This window comes from Aquarana catesbeiana, linkage group LG02, assembly GCF_042186555.1.
Source record: "Aquarana catesbeiana isolate 2022-GZ linkage group LG02, ASM4218655v1, whole genome shotgun sequence".
Taxonomy (NCBI): Eukaryota; Metazoa; Chordata; class Amphibia; order Anura; family Ranidae; genus Aquarana; species Aquarana catesbeiana.
Genome location: NC_133325.1, coordinates 131,318,749 through 131,337,389, shown reverse-complemented (window position 1 = coordinate 131,337,389; position 18,641 = coordinate 131,318,749). Strand labels below are relative to the sequence as shown.

The window sequence follows — 18,641 nt, the reverse complement described above, 5'->3', positions numbered from 1 at the left end:
CCTGTGTCTAATAGTGGGAGTGGCCTAAAAGAGGATGATTAAACAGAAAAGCTCCCTGAACACCTACCTCCAAGGCTGCATTCACCCCTGAGCGTAGCGTGTTTGAGCAGTTTTCGTGCCTTTTTATGTGCAAATTTGGTGCGTTTTTATCCGCTATTTTGATCTTTTGCTAGTTTTTTATTAGCCCATAAAGAAAATTATCATCTGTTGCATAATTTGTTACTAAGCATTTCAGCTTTTTAAGCTTTTCCATTGGCTTTTATTTCCTTTTTTATTATTATTATTCATCTATTATTACTTTTTTTTTTTTTCGTTCGCGTAAGGGGTTAGAGTTAAGGTTGAGATTAGGAGTTGGGGTTAGGATTAGGGTTATTTATTTATTTTTGTTACGGTGTTACTACTACTGCTACTACTTATTAAACAAACGTTTAACCCCTAACCCTTAAGAGCTAAAATAATAATAAATAACTAAACACCCTAACACAAATTAAATAAATACAACATTATAAAAAAAATGTGGGTGTTTATTATTTTAATATTAATATTTTTTTTGTTAGGGGTTAATTACTATTTATGTATGTTCAGTATTATTACACATTATTTATTTCATTTATTTATGATGATTTTTAGTTATTTGTGTATTTATTTTACATTTATTTATTCATATAAAGACCCAAGCAATGTCTGTGTACATCAGTTAACAGGGTTTCATTTGCAAGTTTACCTTACCTATTGAGGTTGGCTTCTTCTTTGAGGGCAAAAGATGGCTTTCTGTAAACCTCTGTATAAAGTAAACCTCTTGAATAAGGTCACGGTAAAGAATAGATACTCCCTACCTTTTCATCATCTCCAAGGTGCTACCATTTTCCTGAGATTAGATGCTCATGAAGGCTACAACCTCATTCAAATCAAAATGGGTGATGAGTGGAGAACAGCTTTCAGCACTCCAGATGGTGATGAGTGAATATCTTATCATGCCAATTGGCTATGCAGTGCCCATGCCGTTCTTTTTTTGTAGAATTTTGTAAATTATGTGTTCTATGGCCTCCTCTTTGTTTGTGTTGGGGTATGTCTGGATGATGTACTAATTCAAGTGATCTTCCAACTCTGTGAACAGATTGTGCTTAAGCACCTCTGAGAAAATGGATTATATGTTAAGTTAGAGAAATGCCTCTTTGAACTCTGAGATCCCATTCCTGGGGTATATACAGTGCCTTGAAAAAGCATTCATACCCCTTGAAATTTTCCACATTTTGTCATGTTACAACCAAAAACGTAAATGTACTTTATTGGAATTCTATATTATGGACCGACACAAAGTGCCACATAATTGTGAAGTAGTAGGAAAAGGATAAATGGTTTTCAAAATTTTTTACAAATAAATATCTGAAAAGTGTGGCGTGCATTTGTATTCAGCCCCCTTTACTCTGATACCCCTAACTAAAATCTAGTGGAACCAATTGCCTTCAGAAATCACCTAATTAGTAAATAGAGTTCACCTGTGTGTAATTTAAACTTCGTATAAATACAGCTGTTCTGTGAAGCCCACATAGGTTTGTTAGAGAACCTTAGTGAACAAACAGCATCATGAAGGCCAAGGAACACACCAAACAGGTCAGAAGGGATAAGGTTGTGGAGACGTTTAAATAAGGGTTAGGTTATAAAAAAAATATCCCAAGCTTTGAACATCTCATGGAGCACTGTTCAATCCATCATCTGAAAATGAAAAGAGTATGGCACAACTGTAAACTGACCAAGACATGGTCGTCCACCAAAACTGACAGGCCAGACAAGAAGAGCATTAATCAGAGAAGCAGCCAAGAGGCCCATGGCAACTCTGGAGGAGCTGCAAAGATCCACAGCTCAGGTGGGAGAATCTGTCCACAGGATAACTATTAGTTATGCACTCCACAAATCTGGCCTTCATGGAAGAGTGGCAAGAAGAAAGCCATTGTTGAAAGAAAAAAGGGGAAAAGATGACGCACTGACATACAATAGCTGCTAGCAAAACCAGTCAGACAAAAAATGGTGCAATCAAAATAAGAAAAAAATGCAGAGCTAAAAATGAAAAATAAGGAATAATATTATGTGCAAAATTTGTTCAAAAAAGGTTAAACACACTTCAAATGAATGAATAGAACATAAGTCTCAAAGAAAAAAATGTGTCCGTGCAATAATGAAATCATAATAATTCCAAATGCATATGTGATCTGCTTCCACCACGTGATCCACCACCGTGATAAGATGGGCTCTTAGGACTCTATTACAGAGTCATAAACGCCCATTAAGTGATAAATAAGGCAGCTTGTGTAATCCAACCACAAGGATAAAAGATTAGACAGATTCAAAGAGCAGCTCAGTGGATGTACAAAAATGGACTTCCATCATGGATATGCAATAAAACAAAGCATCCACATAGCGTAAGTCCGTAAGGGACACTTTATTAAAACAAAGGGTTGGAGGTACTCACAATGTCTCTGAATTAATCAGGCATGTAGGATCAATAAAATGCGGCAAGGAACCATAAAACAGCTTGTGTACACAGCAAGGCAGGCGTGGCCACGGCGCGTAGACTTTGCCCTACATGTTTCGTCACAACTGATGTCATCGGGGGGCATGTACATTGAAAATTGGTGTTCACAGACGCTCTCAATCCAATCTGACAGAGCTTGAGCTATTTTGCAAAGAAGAATGGGCAAAAGTGTCACGCTATAGATGTGCAAAGCTGGTAGAGACATCCCCAAAAAGACTTGCAGCTGTAATTGCAGTGAAAGGTGGTTCTATAAATTATTGACTCGGGGGGTTGAATATAAATGCATGCCACACTTTTCACATATTTATTTGTAAACTTTTTGAAAACTATTTAGCATTTTCCTTCCACTTCACAATTATGTGCCACTTTGTGTTGGTTTATCGCATAAAATCCCAATAAAATACATTTTACGTTTTTGGTTGTGACATGACAAAATATGGAAAATTTTAAGTATGAATACTTTTTCAAAGCACTGTAGTCTTAGATCAAGGTCTGCGTAAAAACCCAGAGAACGTTTCTGTAGTTTTGAAGAGACTGTTGCCACAAGAATTGAAAGTAATCCATGGTTTTCTTGGATTTGCAATAATAATTTTGTAAAAATGATTCCTTCACTGTGATGCCCATCTCTACTCTCACCAAGAAGGGAGCCAACTGAAAACACTGGTTAGATGAGGCTCTCCCTACCTTTTGATCACCTAAACCAAGCCTTCACCTCTCCCCCCCCCCCCGTATTATTGTGTTCCGACCCAGATAGGCCAATCTTCTTTGAGGTTGATTCCTTCTCTATGGGGGTTGGCACTGTCCTTTGTCAGATGAACAACTTGGGCAAGTTATGTACCTGTGGCTTCTTTTCTAGAAAGAATGAGCTTTCTTTTTTATGACTATATATGGTGATCCACAACAGTTCCACTGGCTTTATTTTCTTCCTGGTTTGGCTTTCTCCTCACCTTGTGTCCTCTGTTAAAGAACACTAAAGCACATGCCCTGTCCCATTCCTTCGGCTCTAGGGACACTGAACCTGAATTGTTCTTGCAAATCCAGTACGCCTAATGGGGATTCCTCTTGAAAGGCAGCTTAAATCAGCCAACGTATCCTAGCTTGGGGGCACACCTCTAATGTTAAAGCTCTGATCTGCTTTGTTGTCCCAGGGGCCGCAATCTTTTGCCAATTTTCAGCAAAGATAACCAAGGGTCACTAGGGTTCCCAGCCATATCCAATATGGGGTGCTCTGGTGAAGCCTGACTGGTACTTAGACTCTGCACCCTGTGTGAGTTTGCATCACCTGCTAAGGGACACCATAATATCTAAGCTTGCTGGGAGACAAGGTCTTCACAAGACATTGAACCATCATTTTAGTGACTTTTTTAGCTTGCTCTATGTATGCCTAAAACAAGGTCCCTAAAGAGCTTCATGGTAATCTGATTCTTCCTTTACCTATGCCAACATGTCCTTAGATCCACATGGATTTTATCGTGGCCTGCTCCCCTCCAATGCCTGCATGATTTTCCTTTTTGTGGTGGATCAATGCCACATTTTATTCTTCTGAGGTACTTTCCTTAGCTCTGGAGTGGGCAAAAATCTTCTTTCAGGAAGTATTCTTCCTCTGCCGTTCAAACAAGCTCTATGTCATCTTCTTAGCCTGCTATCAACGGTCTAGTGGTCAGACTGAACACATCAGTCTATGCCATGAAACATTTCTTTAGTTCTATGTCTCTGCTGGACAAGAAAATTGGATGAAACTGCTTTCCTGAGCAGAGTTTGCCTACAACATCATGTTAACAAGTTTTTTTTTTCTCTAATTTCAAGTATCATCACAATGATTCTTGTAATGATTCTTGTAATAATTCTTGTAATGATTTCTGATTCTTTTAGTTCTGAGGACTCTGCCACTACAGCAATTAGAGACAACTTTCAAGCAGTTTAGGAGGAGGCTCAAAGGTCTTTTCTTCTTTAAAAGAAGTGGGCTAATAAAAAGAGGGTTCCCATCCTTAAATTCAGGGCTGGGTATGGCTGTCTACTAAACATGTATGTCTTTGGTTGCCAGTCTGTTTGATTTAAATTAACCATGTGACTTGTAAATTTGACTTGTCTAATTTATTCCATGTATTCATCCTGAAACTTGTGATCCTGAACTGTTATTCCCAGAACTCTCCTCCTCCTACTCCTGTCCTGGTGGACTATTAAGAAAGGTTATAACGTTGTACCTGTTATTGATTCTAGGCTGCTTTGTGGAAAAGGGGGATGAAGGGGTTTGCTGTCACAGATCATCTGTGTAATCTCTCTTACCATGTGTGACTACAGCCTGCTTTGACCCACAGGACTGGGAGGTTTAGGCTCCATGCACACTAGCATTTTTCTGAGCTCACAGAAGCTAATATGAGCATTTTTCTTTTCTGCTCCTAGAAGCTAAAAGTGTTATCCTATGTGACCATGCACACTAGTATGCACTTTTCAAGCTTCAAATGTTCAGAAGCAGAAAAAAAAATGTTTTGTAGAGTTTTTTTGGGAGCGCTTTCTTTGCAGAAAATTACCCCAAATGCTTCTAAATGTTACTAACACACTCCTAACCGTTTTTTTTTCTTCATGTACTGTAAAAATGCTAATTAAACTTTAAAGCTTCTAAAGACTCCTAAAATCTTCTAAATGCAACTGCAAGCCGCACAAAAACACTATTATCAGAATTTTTCCTCCAGCATTTTTTCCTTTTCTAGTGTTTATGGAACCTTAGGTGTGACCGGATTCCAATTGCTGATTGATATAGCAGCTACACAGCTGGTCCCCCACCCAGCCTGTCAGTCAGTCTCAAGATTTAGCTGTGCTGAGGCCAACACCTATTGCCTGAACAATAGGTTTGATTCCTAGCCCAAGGTTTCTGTATTCTTGCATTCCTGTTTCTCTGGTTACCGACCTTGGCTTGTATTTGAAGCTACTGCCAGAATCACCTGGCAGTAATAAATAAAAGGAAATAAAAGAAATGCAACAATAACAGCTAAGAACTAGTAATCTGTATTATATAAAATTTTTGTTCCTGGGCTTAGATGCGCTTAAAGTGGTTGTAAAGTCAGAGGTTTTGTTATCTTAATGCATTCTGTGTATTAAGATAAAAATCCTTCTGTGTGCAGCAGCCCCCCCCCCCCCACTACTTACCTGATCCTGTTTTGATCCAGCGATGTTTTGATCCCTCCTCATTGGCTGAGGCAGCAGCACGGTGCCATTGGCTCCTGCTGCTGTCAATCAGAGTCAGAGAGCAAATGAGGAGAGAGAGGGTGGGGCGGGCCGAACAGCGGCTCCGTGTCTGACTGGACACAGAGCGGCGGCTTGGCTCGGGTGCCCCCATAGCAAGCTGCTTGCTGTGGGGACACTTGGCAGGGGGGAGGGGCCAAGAGGGCCTGCGAGCGGCCTGAGAAAAGGAGGATCTGGACTGCTCTGTGCAAAACCACTGCACAGAGCAGGTAAGTAATAACATGTTTTTTATTTTTAAATGAAAAACACTGAGACTTTAGTATCACTTTAAAGTGGTTGTAAACTCTGTACTACCACTTGTGCCTACAGGTAAGCCAATAGTAAGGCTTACCTGTAGGTACTGTAAATATCTCCTAAACTTGCACAGTTTAGGAGAAATTCAGAGTGCATGCAGCCGTTGACATCATCGGCGCATGCGCTCTGAAGGCTTACAGTGCCGGACCTTCATAGCCTGTGCCGGAAATGGCGGCTCCCACGTACATGCACGGGAGTGACGTCATTGCGCCTCCAGCCACTCATGTAGCCGGAGGCCGCGAACCCGGAAGGAAGACTGGGTGAAGATGTCAGCCATCTCAGCGCTGACATCGCGGCGCTGGAGGGCTTCGTTCTAAGGTAAGTTTCTCATAATGTGCTAGTATGCAATGAATACTGGCACATTATGACATTGCCTTGCAGATTTTTTTTTTTTTTTAAACGCCAGTGGTTTACAACCGCTTTAAGTTGGACATAGGCAGGAGATGTGAGTTGATGTTAGTAAGCAGTCACATTGCAGAAATACACCAAGTTGCATACATTCTTTTCCTATGAGTGTGCTTGTCTGTGCTCACTGGAAAAACCTAATATTTGTGCATAGCTTAGGGCGGTCACAGTTTTGTTTATTTCCAGAGTGCTGTGCTGAGGATGTTTTCTGAGATTTTGGCAAACCAGGCAACAGTCACATAATGCCTATACAATTTTCATGGGCTTATATCCTTAATTTTAAAAAAGAAAGTTGTTAAATAGCTTTGGTTTGCTTCAATGAGAATTTTTACTTACTTACTACCCTTCTTCTCTGCAGGTGAGTAAAGCTGAAGGAATTCTACAAAATGTGCGCAATGCACTGAACAAGAATGAAGATATTAGAGAATTGATGGAAGAGTTTTACCAATGTATTCCCCACTGGAAAAGACAGCAAAGAAATGTTGACAAGAAGTTTTTGACAGCAAAACAGGACTTGTGCCAGGTACAAATATGGGTTTCACAACTGAGTGTGTGTCAGGGCAAAATAAAAAATACCCCGTCTATTTTTTTAAATTCGTTAATGCCAGAAAACCAATGAACTTCTAACTTCATGTACTCTGATTTTGCTGCATTGAATTCTAAAGCCCGGCAATTAGCCCTGTCCCTCTCCCCTCTGTGGACTACAGGACACCCCCCCCCCTTGTGTCGTGGACAAGAGAAGAGAGAATGGTGTTCTGTATTCTAAATCAAGAACAAGCAGCCTAGGGTGATAAGCTGCTCCTCCACAGATACCTAACAGAGAGTAACCATTGTCACCCTAGATTACTATTTGTGTTAGAGTCCATTCACGCTTGTGCGACTTAAAAATCATGCGATTTCCATTGGGACTTTGATGCGACTTTAGATTACTGGAACTTTGTTACCTCTTTGGCTTTGACCAGTGTGATCATTTTGTTTGTGCTCTACAAAGTCGCTAAACGTGCAGAATGGAAAAATGTGTTTAGTTTAGTTTGGTTTCTTTATTTTCTAACGAGTAAATTTTCAGAACGATTCGAATTTGAATTGGTCAAAAATTGATCGACCAATTTGAATTCTGTGTAAGGAACAGCTGGTTGTTAAGGAGTGGGCCGGAAAGCCAGCTCCTTAACAACCGATGACTCATCAGCTGTCAGCGAGTTTCCCCACTGACAGCTGAATTTAAAAAAAGAGAATGCCTGCAATAAAAAATAAATGGAACAAAATGGTGACCCCATGCTGCTTTTAAAAAATGTTGACGTGAGGCTCGTTTTAATATTCATACCAGACCCGAAGGGCCTGGTATGCATTCGACGGGGGGAGGTGGGGAAACCCCACGCCAAAATTAAAAAATAAAACGGCATGGGGTTCCCCCCAAAAACCATACCAGACCCTTATCCGACCATGTAGTCAAGGAAGGGTGAGCAAGCGCCCCACCCCCCGAATGTTAATGGGGACAAGGACCTCTTCCCCACAACCCTGGCCGGTGGTTGTGCCGGGCTTTTCAGAATCTGCTTCGCCATCTGACAGCCCCTTGTGACGACATCGACCGAGGGCATGCTGGATCGGTTATGTCACAAGGGGACCTTTGACGGTTTACATTGAAGTCTATGGCCCTCAGTCGCATGAAAGTCAGACCTTAGTAGTGCATGAACTACATTAAAGTCGCACAGATACGAATGCTACTCATAGGGAAACATGGTCTTGTGACTTTGGGGTCCAAAGTCGCATTACAAGTCACAGAAGTGTGAATGGGGACTAATTGACAGGATCGGCAGGTAAAATTAAAGAAAAAAGAAGAAAACCAATACAGCCATCACATCCAGGGACTAGTGAGCTGCAATATATTACATTTTTGTTCTTGGGTTTAGATATACTTTAACAAATGCTCGTGCAAAGCACATTCTTGCAAAACATGAGCACCTTGGTAATCTGTATGCACAATTTACAAAAATATTTATTCAGGTAAGTTTAAAATCTATGCAAGGTTTTATTATCATACATTGCCAGTGTTAATAAAATTGTATGCAAATATGAAACAATCCCAATGTGCAAAAACAAAACAAACAGTCATGTATAATTATATCAGACAAAAAATGTTTAATGTTCCCCTCCTCAGTAACTGACAGCTGTTGGTGATGTAATGCAATGGTTGATAATATGACTTACATATGGTGAGAATGCCCATCAACAGTTTTGGGCTCCCATCCTGCAGATCTATGCATAGGTGACAGATACTATGATGCCAAATTCTCCCATGGTTACATTGATGTCAGTTATTCCTAGTGAAATCAAATCTATAATAAGAAAGATACCTTTCCTAGCTGAATGGACTACTGAATTTCTTTCATGCATCTTGAATATCCAGTTGCTGCAGAATGCAATAGATTTTAATAGACATACCTTTACCGGAACCGCATGGAGGATTTTTCAACATTCCCAAGAGCTCAGAGATTTACTGGTAATGGATGCTGTTCGGCCGTGGCTAGGATGGGGGGGGTGCTTGTGACCCCTCCTCCCTTTTCCATCTCTTTCAGTTTCTTTGCCTCCTCTTTTCCCCTCCTTATTCTCCCATTGCTAACCCCGATTTTTTTTTTTTATTTTCTTCTTCCCCTTCCTATGTTCCTCTTTTTTTCCTATCCTGCTGACTTCATTTCTATCTTGTATTCATGACAGACATATTTCACTACATTGTTGGGGACGTTCAAAGAGAAACGGAACCACAACAAGTCCTGTGGTCTTGCTTCCCTGGCCTTTTTGTGCTTCAGGTGCAAACATTAAAGAATTTGACCAGCTCAACTATCATAGCAAGTAAAGAGCAAAGCTGCAGTCTGTAAAAAACATACAATGTAGCTGGGTTGCAAACAGTTTCTGCCCTAGGCCACACCACTGACTGCATTTCACCCCAGTTGGACTTAGGCAACACCCTTCTGGCTTGTTTTGCTCTAAGGCGAGGACTGTGTTTGGAAGCCAGCCACACCGAATAAACTACATGGCATGATTTCTAGAGTACAGCTTTGCTCTTTATTTACATTGTACTGCTACATTGTTGGTATTACAGTACTGTAAAACTCTATTTTAAAAAATCTGTTAGCAGCATTTTAGCCACTTGCCGACCGCCGCACACACATATACGTCCACAGAATGGCACAGGCAGGCAAAGCTCTTGCCTGTATGTCCCTTTAAATTTGCCGCCTATCGCGCGCGGGTCCCGCAAAATCAATGTTTGCCCGCGTTTGCAACATGACCGGGATCTACTGCTCCCTGTCATCGGGAGCAGTGATCTCTGTCATGTTGTAATGAGCCCATCCCCCCCACAGTTAAAATCACTCCCTAGGACACACTTAACCCCTTGATCGCTCCCTAGTGTTTAACCCCTTCCCCGCCAGTGTCATTTATACAGTAATCAGTGGCTATTTGTAGCTCTGATTGCTGTATAAAGGACAGTGGTCCCAAAATAGCATCAAAAGTGTCCGATGTGTCCGCCATAATGTCGCAGTCCCGATAGAAATCCTTGAAAAATCACGTGACTGTGATGCAATGCGTGGGAGGAGCCAAGGACGCTCTGCGCAGATCAGCAGTATCACACAGTGTACTGCAGTGAATCTGCTCCTGTCTAAGGCGGCTGACTGCTATAGCAAAACCTGCATATGCCTTATCATTATAAGGCACACGTGAGTGGATTGAAGTTTGCCTGTGTACCTTGGTATCCTAACTATTGCACAATGATTGGTTTTTTCTCTTATCTGCCTGTTAAATTAGATCTGTTTATGATTCTCACATTGGTTGTGAACAGAAGCAAAAGAAACATTGTTACTATAAATGTCAATGAGCACCTTAATTAAGCAAGTGTTTTTAAACAGCTTTGCTAGTGGGACCGGATCAAAGCTTTATACCAATCGGATTCTACACTTGTATAATTGATCCTTCTGAATACATCCCTATATATTTATTTTTATGTTGATTTTTTATGTGGATTTTTTTACACATTTGCTGGCACAAATTTTTTAATAATTTTTTATAATTTTACACTATTTTGATTGCTGGATTTTTTAGGAAATTTTACTCACCGCTGGATTTATTTGAGTATTTATATTTATTTATTCATTTTTATTCATATATATTCACTTTTTTGCACATTGTGAAGCGCTTCAAATATCATTATTTATTAAATGTATGACTGTCCTACTTTGCATAAAATGAAAAAAGATTGAAGTAAAAAAAGGTTTAATACATATTGTAAGTGATTTTTAATTGTTAAAACCCAATAAAGCCTCTATAATATTACTGCATTGCAGTTGGTTGTATATACAGTGCCTTGCAAAAGTATTGACCCCCCCCATGGCATTTTTTGTGTTTTGTTGCCTCACAACCTGGAAGTAACATGGATTGTTTGAGGATTTGCATCATTTAATTTACAGAACATGCCCACAACTTTGAAGATTTTTTTTTTTTATTGTGAAGCAAACAAATAGGACAAAATAACAGAAAAAGTAAATGTGCATAGCTATTCACCCCCCTAAAGTCAATACTTTGTAGAGCCACCTTCTTACCACTGGGATTTTTGTCCATTCCTCCTAAACTGCTCCAGCTCCTTCAAGTTGGATGGTTTGCGCTTGTGAACAGCAATCTTTAAGTCTGACCACAGATTTTCTATTGGGTTGAAGTCTGGGCTTTGACTAGGCCATTCCAACACATTTACATGGTTACCCCTTAAACCACTCAAGTGTTGCTTTAGCAGTGTGTTTGGGGTCATTGTCCTGCTGGAAGGTGAACCTCTGTCCTAGCCTCAAATCACACACAGAGTGGTACAGGTTTTGCTCAAGAATATCCCTGCATTTAGCACCATCCATCTTTCCCTCAACTCTGACCAGTTTCCCAGTCCTAACTGCTGAAAAACATCCCCACAGCATGATGCTGCCACCACCATGTTTCACTGTGGGGATGGTGTTCTTTGGGTGATGTGATGTGTTGGGTTTGCGCCAGACATAGCGTTTTCTTTGACTAAAAAGTTCAATTTTAGTCTCATCAGACCAGAACCTTCCTCCATACATTTTGGGAGTCTCCCACATGCCTTTTCGCAAACTCAAAACATGCCATTTTGTTTTTTGATTAAAGTAATGGCTTTCTTCTGGCCACTCTGCCATAAAGCCCAACTCTATGGAGCGTACGGCTTATTGTGATCCTATGTACAGATACTCCAGTCTGTGCTGTGGAACTCTGCAGCTCCTCCAGGGTTACCTTAGGTCTCTGTGCTGCCTCTCTGATTAATGCCCTCCTTGCCCGGTCCATGAGTTTTGGTGTGCGGCCGTCTCTTGGCAGGTTTGCTGTTGTGCAATGTTCTTTCCATTTAGTTATGATAGATTTGATGGTGCTCCTAGAGACCATCAAAGATTTGGATATTTTTTTATAACCTAACCCTGACTTGTACTTCTCAACAACATTGTCCCTTACTTGTTTGGATAGTTCCTTGGTCTTCAAGGCAGTGTTTGGTTAGTGATGCCTTTTGCTTAGGTGTTGCAGCCTCTGGGGTCTATCAAAAAGGTGTGTATATGTAATGACAGATCATGTGACACTTAGATTGCACACAGGTGGACATCATTTCACTAATTATGTGACTTCTGAAGGTAATTGGTTCCACCAGAGCTTTTTATGGGCTTCATAACAAAGGGGGTGAATATATACGCACATGCCAATTATCGTTTTTTAATTTCTGAAAAATAGTTTTATGTATATATTTTTTAAATTTTACTTCACCATCTTAGACTATTGTGTTCTGATCCATCACATATAATTCAGATTAAAAAAAAAAACATTGAACTTCGTGCCGCTTCACACAGGGGCGGCACGACTTGCAGGTCGCCTCACCGAGGCGACCTGCACGCGACTTCAGCGGCGACTTGCAAAACGACTTCTGTATAGAAGTCAACGTAAGTCGCCTGAAGTCGCCCCAAAAATACTCCAGGAACCTTTTTCTAAGTCGTAGCGACTGTAATGTAACAAAATAGGTAAAAAGCCAAGGGGGTGAATACTTTTGCAAGGCACTGTACAGTAATACATATGAGGCTTTTTTACCTTTTTACACTGCTAATTGCTTCGGGGCATAGGGGATATCTACAGGGAATAAAGTACTATGTGCTGCCAGCACAAGAGTCAGACTGTATTCTCCCACACAAAGCAGGAGCCCTTCTCCCTAGCATTCCTAAACAATCCATGTGCTCTGTTTAGTAGATAGGTGGATGGCAAAGTGATCACCACATCTGCAGATTAGTTCCAAAACTTTATTCTTCATATGAAAAACATTGCATTGCCAGTGTATGAGCACAACACTTCAATAAGCGGGTTTAAACTTGACAGGTCTTTATCAAATCTATCACAAATGTTTTCTCAATTTTGGGGGTGCTGATTATTTTGCCATTTTGTATGCAAAGCCTTGAAATTCAGATAACTACCTCTCACAATATATCATGGTATCAGAAATACAATTTATATTATCAGTCTAGCTAACCATGTAGTAATTTTAATATTAAGATTTAGAACATGAATAGGTAGGAGATCTTCCAATGGGGACACTAGTTCTGGTAAACCTGTTGACAACACAATTTATAGGGAGTTTTTTCACTTCCTGTTTTGACTATGGGACAGGAAGTGAAAGGAAATCTCCACAATATGACACCAATGGCAAAAAATAAACATACAGGGGTTATAACCCACCCTTAATCTATCAAAAATGGGGGGGGGGGGGGGGTTGCCCTTAGTTCTACTTCAGATGTTTTAGCTGTAGATAAAGAAGTCTGCAGATAGGGTTTTGTAGTATATGTACAGCCTTGCTTTTAACTTTTTATCACATTTCAGCCAACAGTGCTGGCATTTTTATTCCAAGATTATGGGAATTCACTATAAAGAGGCCCACATCACTCTCCCTCTTTTACAATGAGCCAGTTATAAAGGAGTGTTTATGTATCACTAGATTGTCAGGTGATCACTGTTTGTCACATGGCTTTGATTGCAAGCTGGAAATCTCAAATGTGCTGTGCTCAGCTCAAGGTGATGGCTGATAATTTGGTTAGAGCATCTGCAAAACAGCCTACATGGACACTTCTTCACACTATTTCCATTCCTCAGTGAACAGTCCTAAGATTTTGCATACTTTCATGTCTATGTGCAGGTACAGGTGCCCATACGCATGGGGGGAATAAACCAAAATGGGAGCAGACAGAATCTGGAGCAGCTGTGCATATTAACCAATCAGTCAAAATAGTATAGCATATACAATTGTGACACAAGTCATATTGCAATTGAATGTTATTAAAAAAAAATATCTTTCCTTTTAAATCTGCAGCTCTGTAATTTTCTGTGAAATGCAATGCAATATGGCTACCTGGAGGTTTTCTGTACACGGAATGTGTGCAGAAAGCCCCCCTCCCAGATATGTCATTTTCTCCTTGTGTGATTGGTTGACTGATTTTCCCAAGAATGGTGAAAAAAGTGCCTGAGAAAAGAACCAATCCCCATGATTTGTCAAAGTCATGTGATCCAGCTCTCCTGTTATTACAAGGAGTTACTTTGTGAGGGACACCATACGCTCCACAAAATTGCATGCAGTTTTCGAGGTGTAAAATGAAAGCACTGTAGTGTGCTGCGGAGAATGAATAGCAGTATCCAGTCTCCATTTTAAATAGACCCTTTAGAGTGTTTGTGGACTGGTGGCAGCCATTGGAGTTGCTCAGGAAAATGTATCTTTTTCTGGACACGCTATATATACAGTATCTCACAAAAGTGAGTACACACCTCACATTTTGTAAATATTTTATTATATCTTTTCATGTGACAACACTGAAGAAATTACACTTTGCTACAATGTAAAGTAGTGAGTGTACAGCTTGTATAACAGTGTAAATTTGCTGTCCCCTCAAAATAACTCAACACAGCCATCAATGTCTTAACCACTGGCAACAAAAGTGAGTGCACCCCTAAGTGAAAATGTCCAAATTCGGCCCAAAGTGTCAATATATTGTGTGGCTAACCATTATTTTCCAGCACGGCCTTAACCCTCTTGGGCATGGAGTTCACTAAAGCTTCACAGGTTGCCACTGGAGTTCTCTTCCACTCCTCCATGACGGCATCACAGAGCTGGTGGATGTTAGAGACCTTGTGCTCCTCCACCTCCTGTTTGAGGATGCCCCACAGATGCTCAATGGGGTTTAGGTCTGGAAACATGCTTGGCCAGTCCATCACCTTTACCCTCAGCTTCTTTAGCAAGGCAGTGGTTGTCTTGGAGGTGTGTTTGGGGTTGTTATGTTGGAATACTGCCCTGTGGCCCAGTCTCTGAAGGGAGGGGATCATGCTCTGTTTTAGTATGTTACAGTACATGTTGGCATTCATGGTTCCCTCAATGAACTGTAACTCCCCAGTGCCAGCAGCACTCATGCAGCCCCAGACCATGACACTCCCACCACCATGCTTGACTGTAGCCAAGACACACTTGTCTTTGTACTCCTCACCTGGTTGCCGCCACACATCTTGGTCTCATCAGACCACAGGACATGGTTCCAGTAATCCATATCCTTAGTCTGCTTGTCTTCAGCAAACTGTTTGAGGGTTTTCTTGTGCATCATCTTTAGAAGAGGCTTCCTTCTGGGATGACAGCCATGCAGACCAATTTTGATGCAGTGTGCGGCGTATGGTCTGAGCACTGACAGGCTGACTCCCCCACCCCGTCAACCTCTGCAGCAATGCTGGCAGCACTCATACGTCTATTTCCCAAAATACAACCTCTGGATATGACACTGAGCATGTGCACTCAACTTCTTTGGCCGACCATGGCAAGGCCTGTTCTGAGTGGAACCTGTCCTGTTAAACTGCTGTATGGTCTTGGCCACCATGCTGCAGCTCAGTTTCAGGGTCTTGGCAATTTTCTTATAGCCTAGGCCACATTTATGTAGAGCAACAATTTGTTTTTTTCAGATCCTCAGAGAGTTCTTTGCTATGAGGTGCCATGTTGAACTCCCAGTGACCAGTATGAGAGAGTGAGAGCGATCACACCAAATTTAACACACCTGCTCCCCATTCACACCTGAGACTTTGTAACATGAATGAGTCACATGACACCTGGGAGACAAAATGGCTAATTGGGCCCAATTTGGACATTTTCACTTAGGGGTGTACTCACTTTTGTTGCCAGCGGTTTAGACATTAATGGCAGTGTGTTGAGTTATTTTGAGGGGACAGCAAATTTACACTGTTATGCAAGCTGTACACTCACTACTTTACATTGTAGCAAAGTTTTATTTCTTCAGTGTTGTCACATGAAAAGATGAAATAAATTTTTTTTTTTTACAAAAATGTGAAGGGTGTACTCACTTTTGTGAGCTACGGTAAATCCTGTATAATAAGAACACCAGGATGCCCTTGCACATAATAGTTAATCATCCAGTCACAAACTAACTACTCTCTCTGATAAATATTATACCATAGGGGCATGATCATGGAGTTGTATGCTGGTGGAACTTAAATGTTGGTTATTTGGATAAACCTGGAACTGTGCTGTATTCACTGTGGCTGCTTTTAACTCCAGTCTACCACTGTATTATCATTTTTTTTAAATTTTCTTTAATTTTCTTACCAGCTTATAAGAGACATGGTTAACAGTAGTGAGACAAACGCAAAACCTCACCCAAGCTCTGTTGGAAAGTACCGGGCACTCAAGTGCCGAGTGGAATATGTTGATCCAAACACAGAGGAGTTTCATCGGGTCAAACAGGAGGTTTTGAATAATAATCACAGGTAAGTGATAAGCAGAGCAGCTGTCCGTTTGCAGTAGTTTATCATATTTCTTATCTGTGGGCAGTAGAGGTCGACCGATTATGGGTGTGGCCAATTATCGGCGGCCGATATTCACTTTTTTTTGAAGCATCAGTATCGGTCACAAAACTTACCGATATTACTGGCCCCGGTACTGTTCTTTAGAGTGGACAGTCGGTTTTCTTGTAATAACCGATGCAGCTCAGCTGTTAATACAAGCAGCGGAAGGGAAAGTCCTCCTCTTCCCGCCGCTCGCCCGGGCTCTCCCATCCCAGCCGTGAAGACCCGAACAAAGCCAATGCTTTGTTTGTCTCTAATCTAGTAACCCAGAAACAGTGGCGGACCAATGGGGGGGGCAGTTCGCCCCGGGTGCCGCACGTTAAGGGGGTGTCAGTCTGGGGGTGTGCAGTGTAATCTGGAGAGGAGATCGCAGCAGGGCCGCCATAATGAGTGGGGGCTCCTGCACTTTCCCAGCTTTGTAAGCATCAGAAGTTCATTGGGTCAGCAGGGGGCCCAGCACTGCGGGAGAGGGCGGCTGCCTGTCTCCCCAGTCATCCAATCAGGCAGTCTGTCCCTCGACGATCTTCAATGTCTCCTGAGTCCCGAGGCAGCTCGAGTTGGTGGGTGAAGCCAGGGGTGTGGCTGCCTCCTCCTCTCCTCCCAAAGACTCGTTTACTGGTTGATCCTGCATCTGAAGGAGGAGAAAGAGGAGAGTACAGCACACAGGAGTTGCGAGTGTCTACATTTGCAACTATGCTGTAAGTGAGCACATTGTCACTGCATACAGCCCTAATCTGCCCCTATAATACCCCATACTGCCCTAACCTGCCACCATAGTACCCAATACAGTCCTAACCTGCCACCATAATACCCTATACAGCCCTAATCTGCCCCTATAATACCCTATACATCCCTATTCTGCCCCTATAATACCCTATACTGCCCTAATCTGCCACCATAATACCGTATACTGCCCTAACCTGCCACTATACTACTCTAACCTTCTTAAATTGAGTTGCAGTCGCAGCAAATCACAACACGCGACACTGTCGCTCAAAAGAAGCACCTGCTTCTTTTTAAGCAACAAGCTTTTCGCCCTGTGATTTTGTTGGGAAGGGGGGCCAGAAATAGGATCCGCCCCGGGTGCCAAATGCCCTAGGTGCCTTCCCTGCCTGGAAGCAATGTCATGACATAAATTCTGGATTACTGGCATCTTAAAGACGCCAGTTTTAAAAAATAAAAAGTATTCAAAAAGGCAGATTGTGACATTTTAAATACTTTCAAGTGCAGAGGAGGGGTTTGGGGTCTTATAGAACCCCCGACCCTCCATAAAGCGTACCTGTCGCTGCCTATTACTGTCACAAGGGATGTTTACATTCCTTGTAACATCAATAACAGTAATAAAAAAAAAAAAGTAAAAGGACAGTATAAAATATATTTTTTTAAATGTACAGAAAATCGGCATATAATATCAGCTATCGGCCTGAGAGGTGGCCGAAAAATCAGCACCGGTATTTTACATAAAACAATATCGGTCGATCCCTAGTAAGCAGGTTGAATTAGGTTAGTTACACTTTAAGAGGTTCTCTTCCTACTCTGTGGCATATCCACTTCAAAACTGCAATACTGAAGCTATCAGCCATAACACCGGTATTTTTCTTTTTCATCCGGCAATTCTCTTTCTCATAAAAGCAATCTGAGCAGCTGATTAGCTGCTGCATCGATTTTAAAAGCAGTGGGAGGGGTCACCAAACCCCCCTGCTGCTCGCCGATGTTTCTTGGGCTTACAGGCGAGCCAAGGAAACAATTTGACGGTTCCCGTGGCTGGTTGCCTCTATGATCTAGACATGAGCAATGTCATGACGTTACTTCCAGTCTACGGCAGAAGTAACCTATTTTTTTTTTTTATTTGCTTTCAAAGGTAGAGGAGAGATTTGGGGTCTCTCCATAAATAGGACCTGACATCCATTATCTCTATTACAAGGGATGTTTACATTCCATTTAATAGGTGATCCAAAAAAAAAAACAAATTTAAGGGACAGTGTAAAAATAAATAAAATAGGAACATTTTTTTAAAGCGCCCCCATCCCTCTGTACTCGTGCGCAGAAGCGAATGCATATGTAAGTCACACATGCATATGTAAATGGTTCGCACCACACATGTGAGGTATCACCATGAACATTATAGCGAGACCAATAATTCTAGCACAAGTCCTCTGCAACTCTAAACTGGTAACCGGTAAAAAAAAAATAAAAAAATTTTAAAGCATGACATGTTAGTTATCTATTTACTCAGCGTAATATCATCTATTATATTTTACCAAAA

At 41.3% G+C, this 18,641-nt stretch overlaps 1 protein-coding gene across 6 annotated transcripts in view; it reads left to right on the top strand.

Annotated features, from left to right (window-relative positions):
* The window catches only part of PARP4 (poly(ADP-ribose) polymerase family member 4), a 570,213-nt gene that overhangs the window by 70,569 nt on the left and 481,003 nt on the right, over positions 1–18,641 (top strand). For all 6 annotated transcript variants that reach the window (XM_073613478.1, XM_073613479.1, XM_073613476.1 and 3 more), the window contains exons 9-10: positions 6,834–6,998; positions 16,140–16,297. In XM_073613478.1, coding sequence (XP_073469579.1) covers positions 6,834–6,998; positions 16,140–16,297 — 323 coding nt within the window. The remainder of the gene's footprint in view (positions 1–6,833; positions 6,999–16,139; positions 16,298–18,641) is intronic.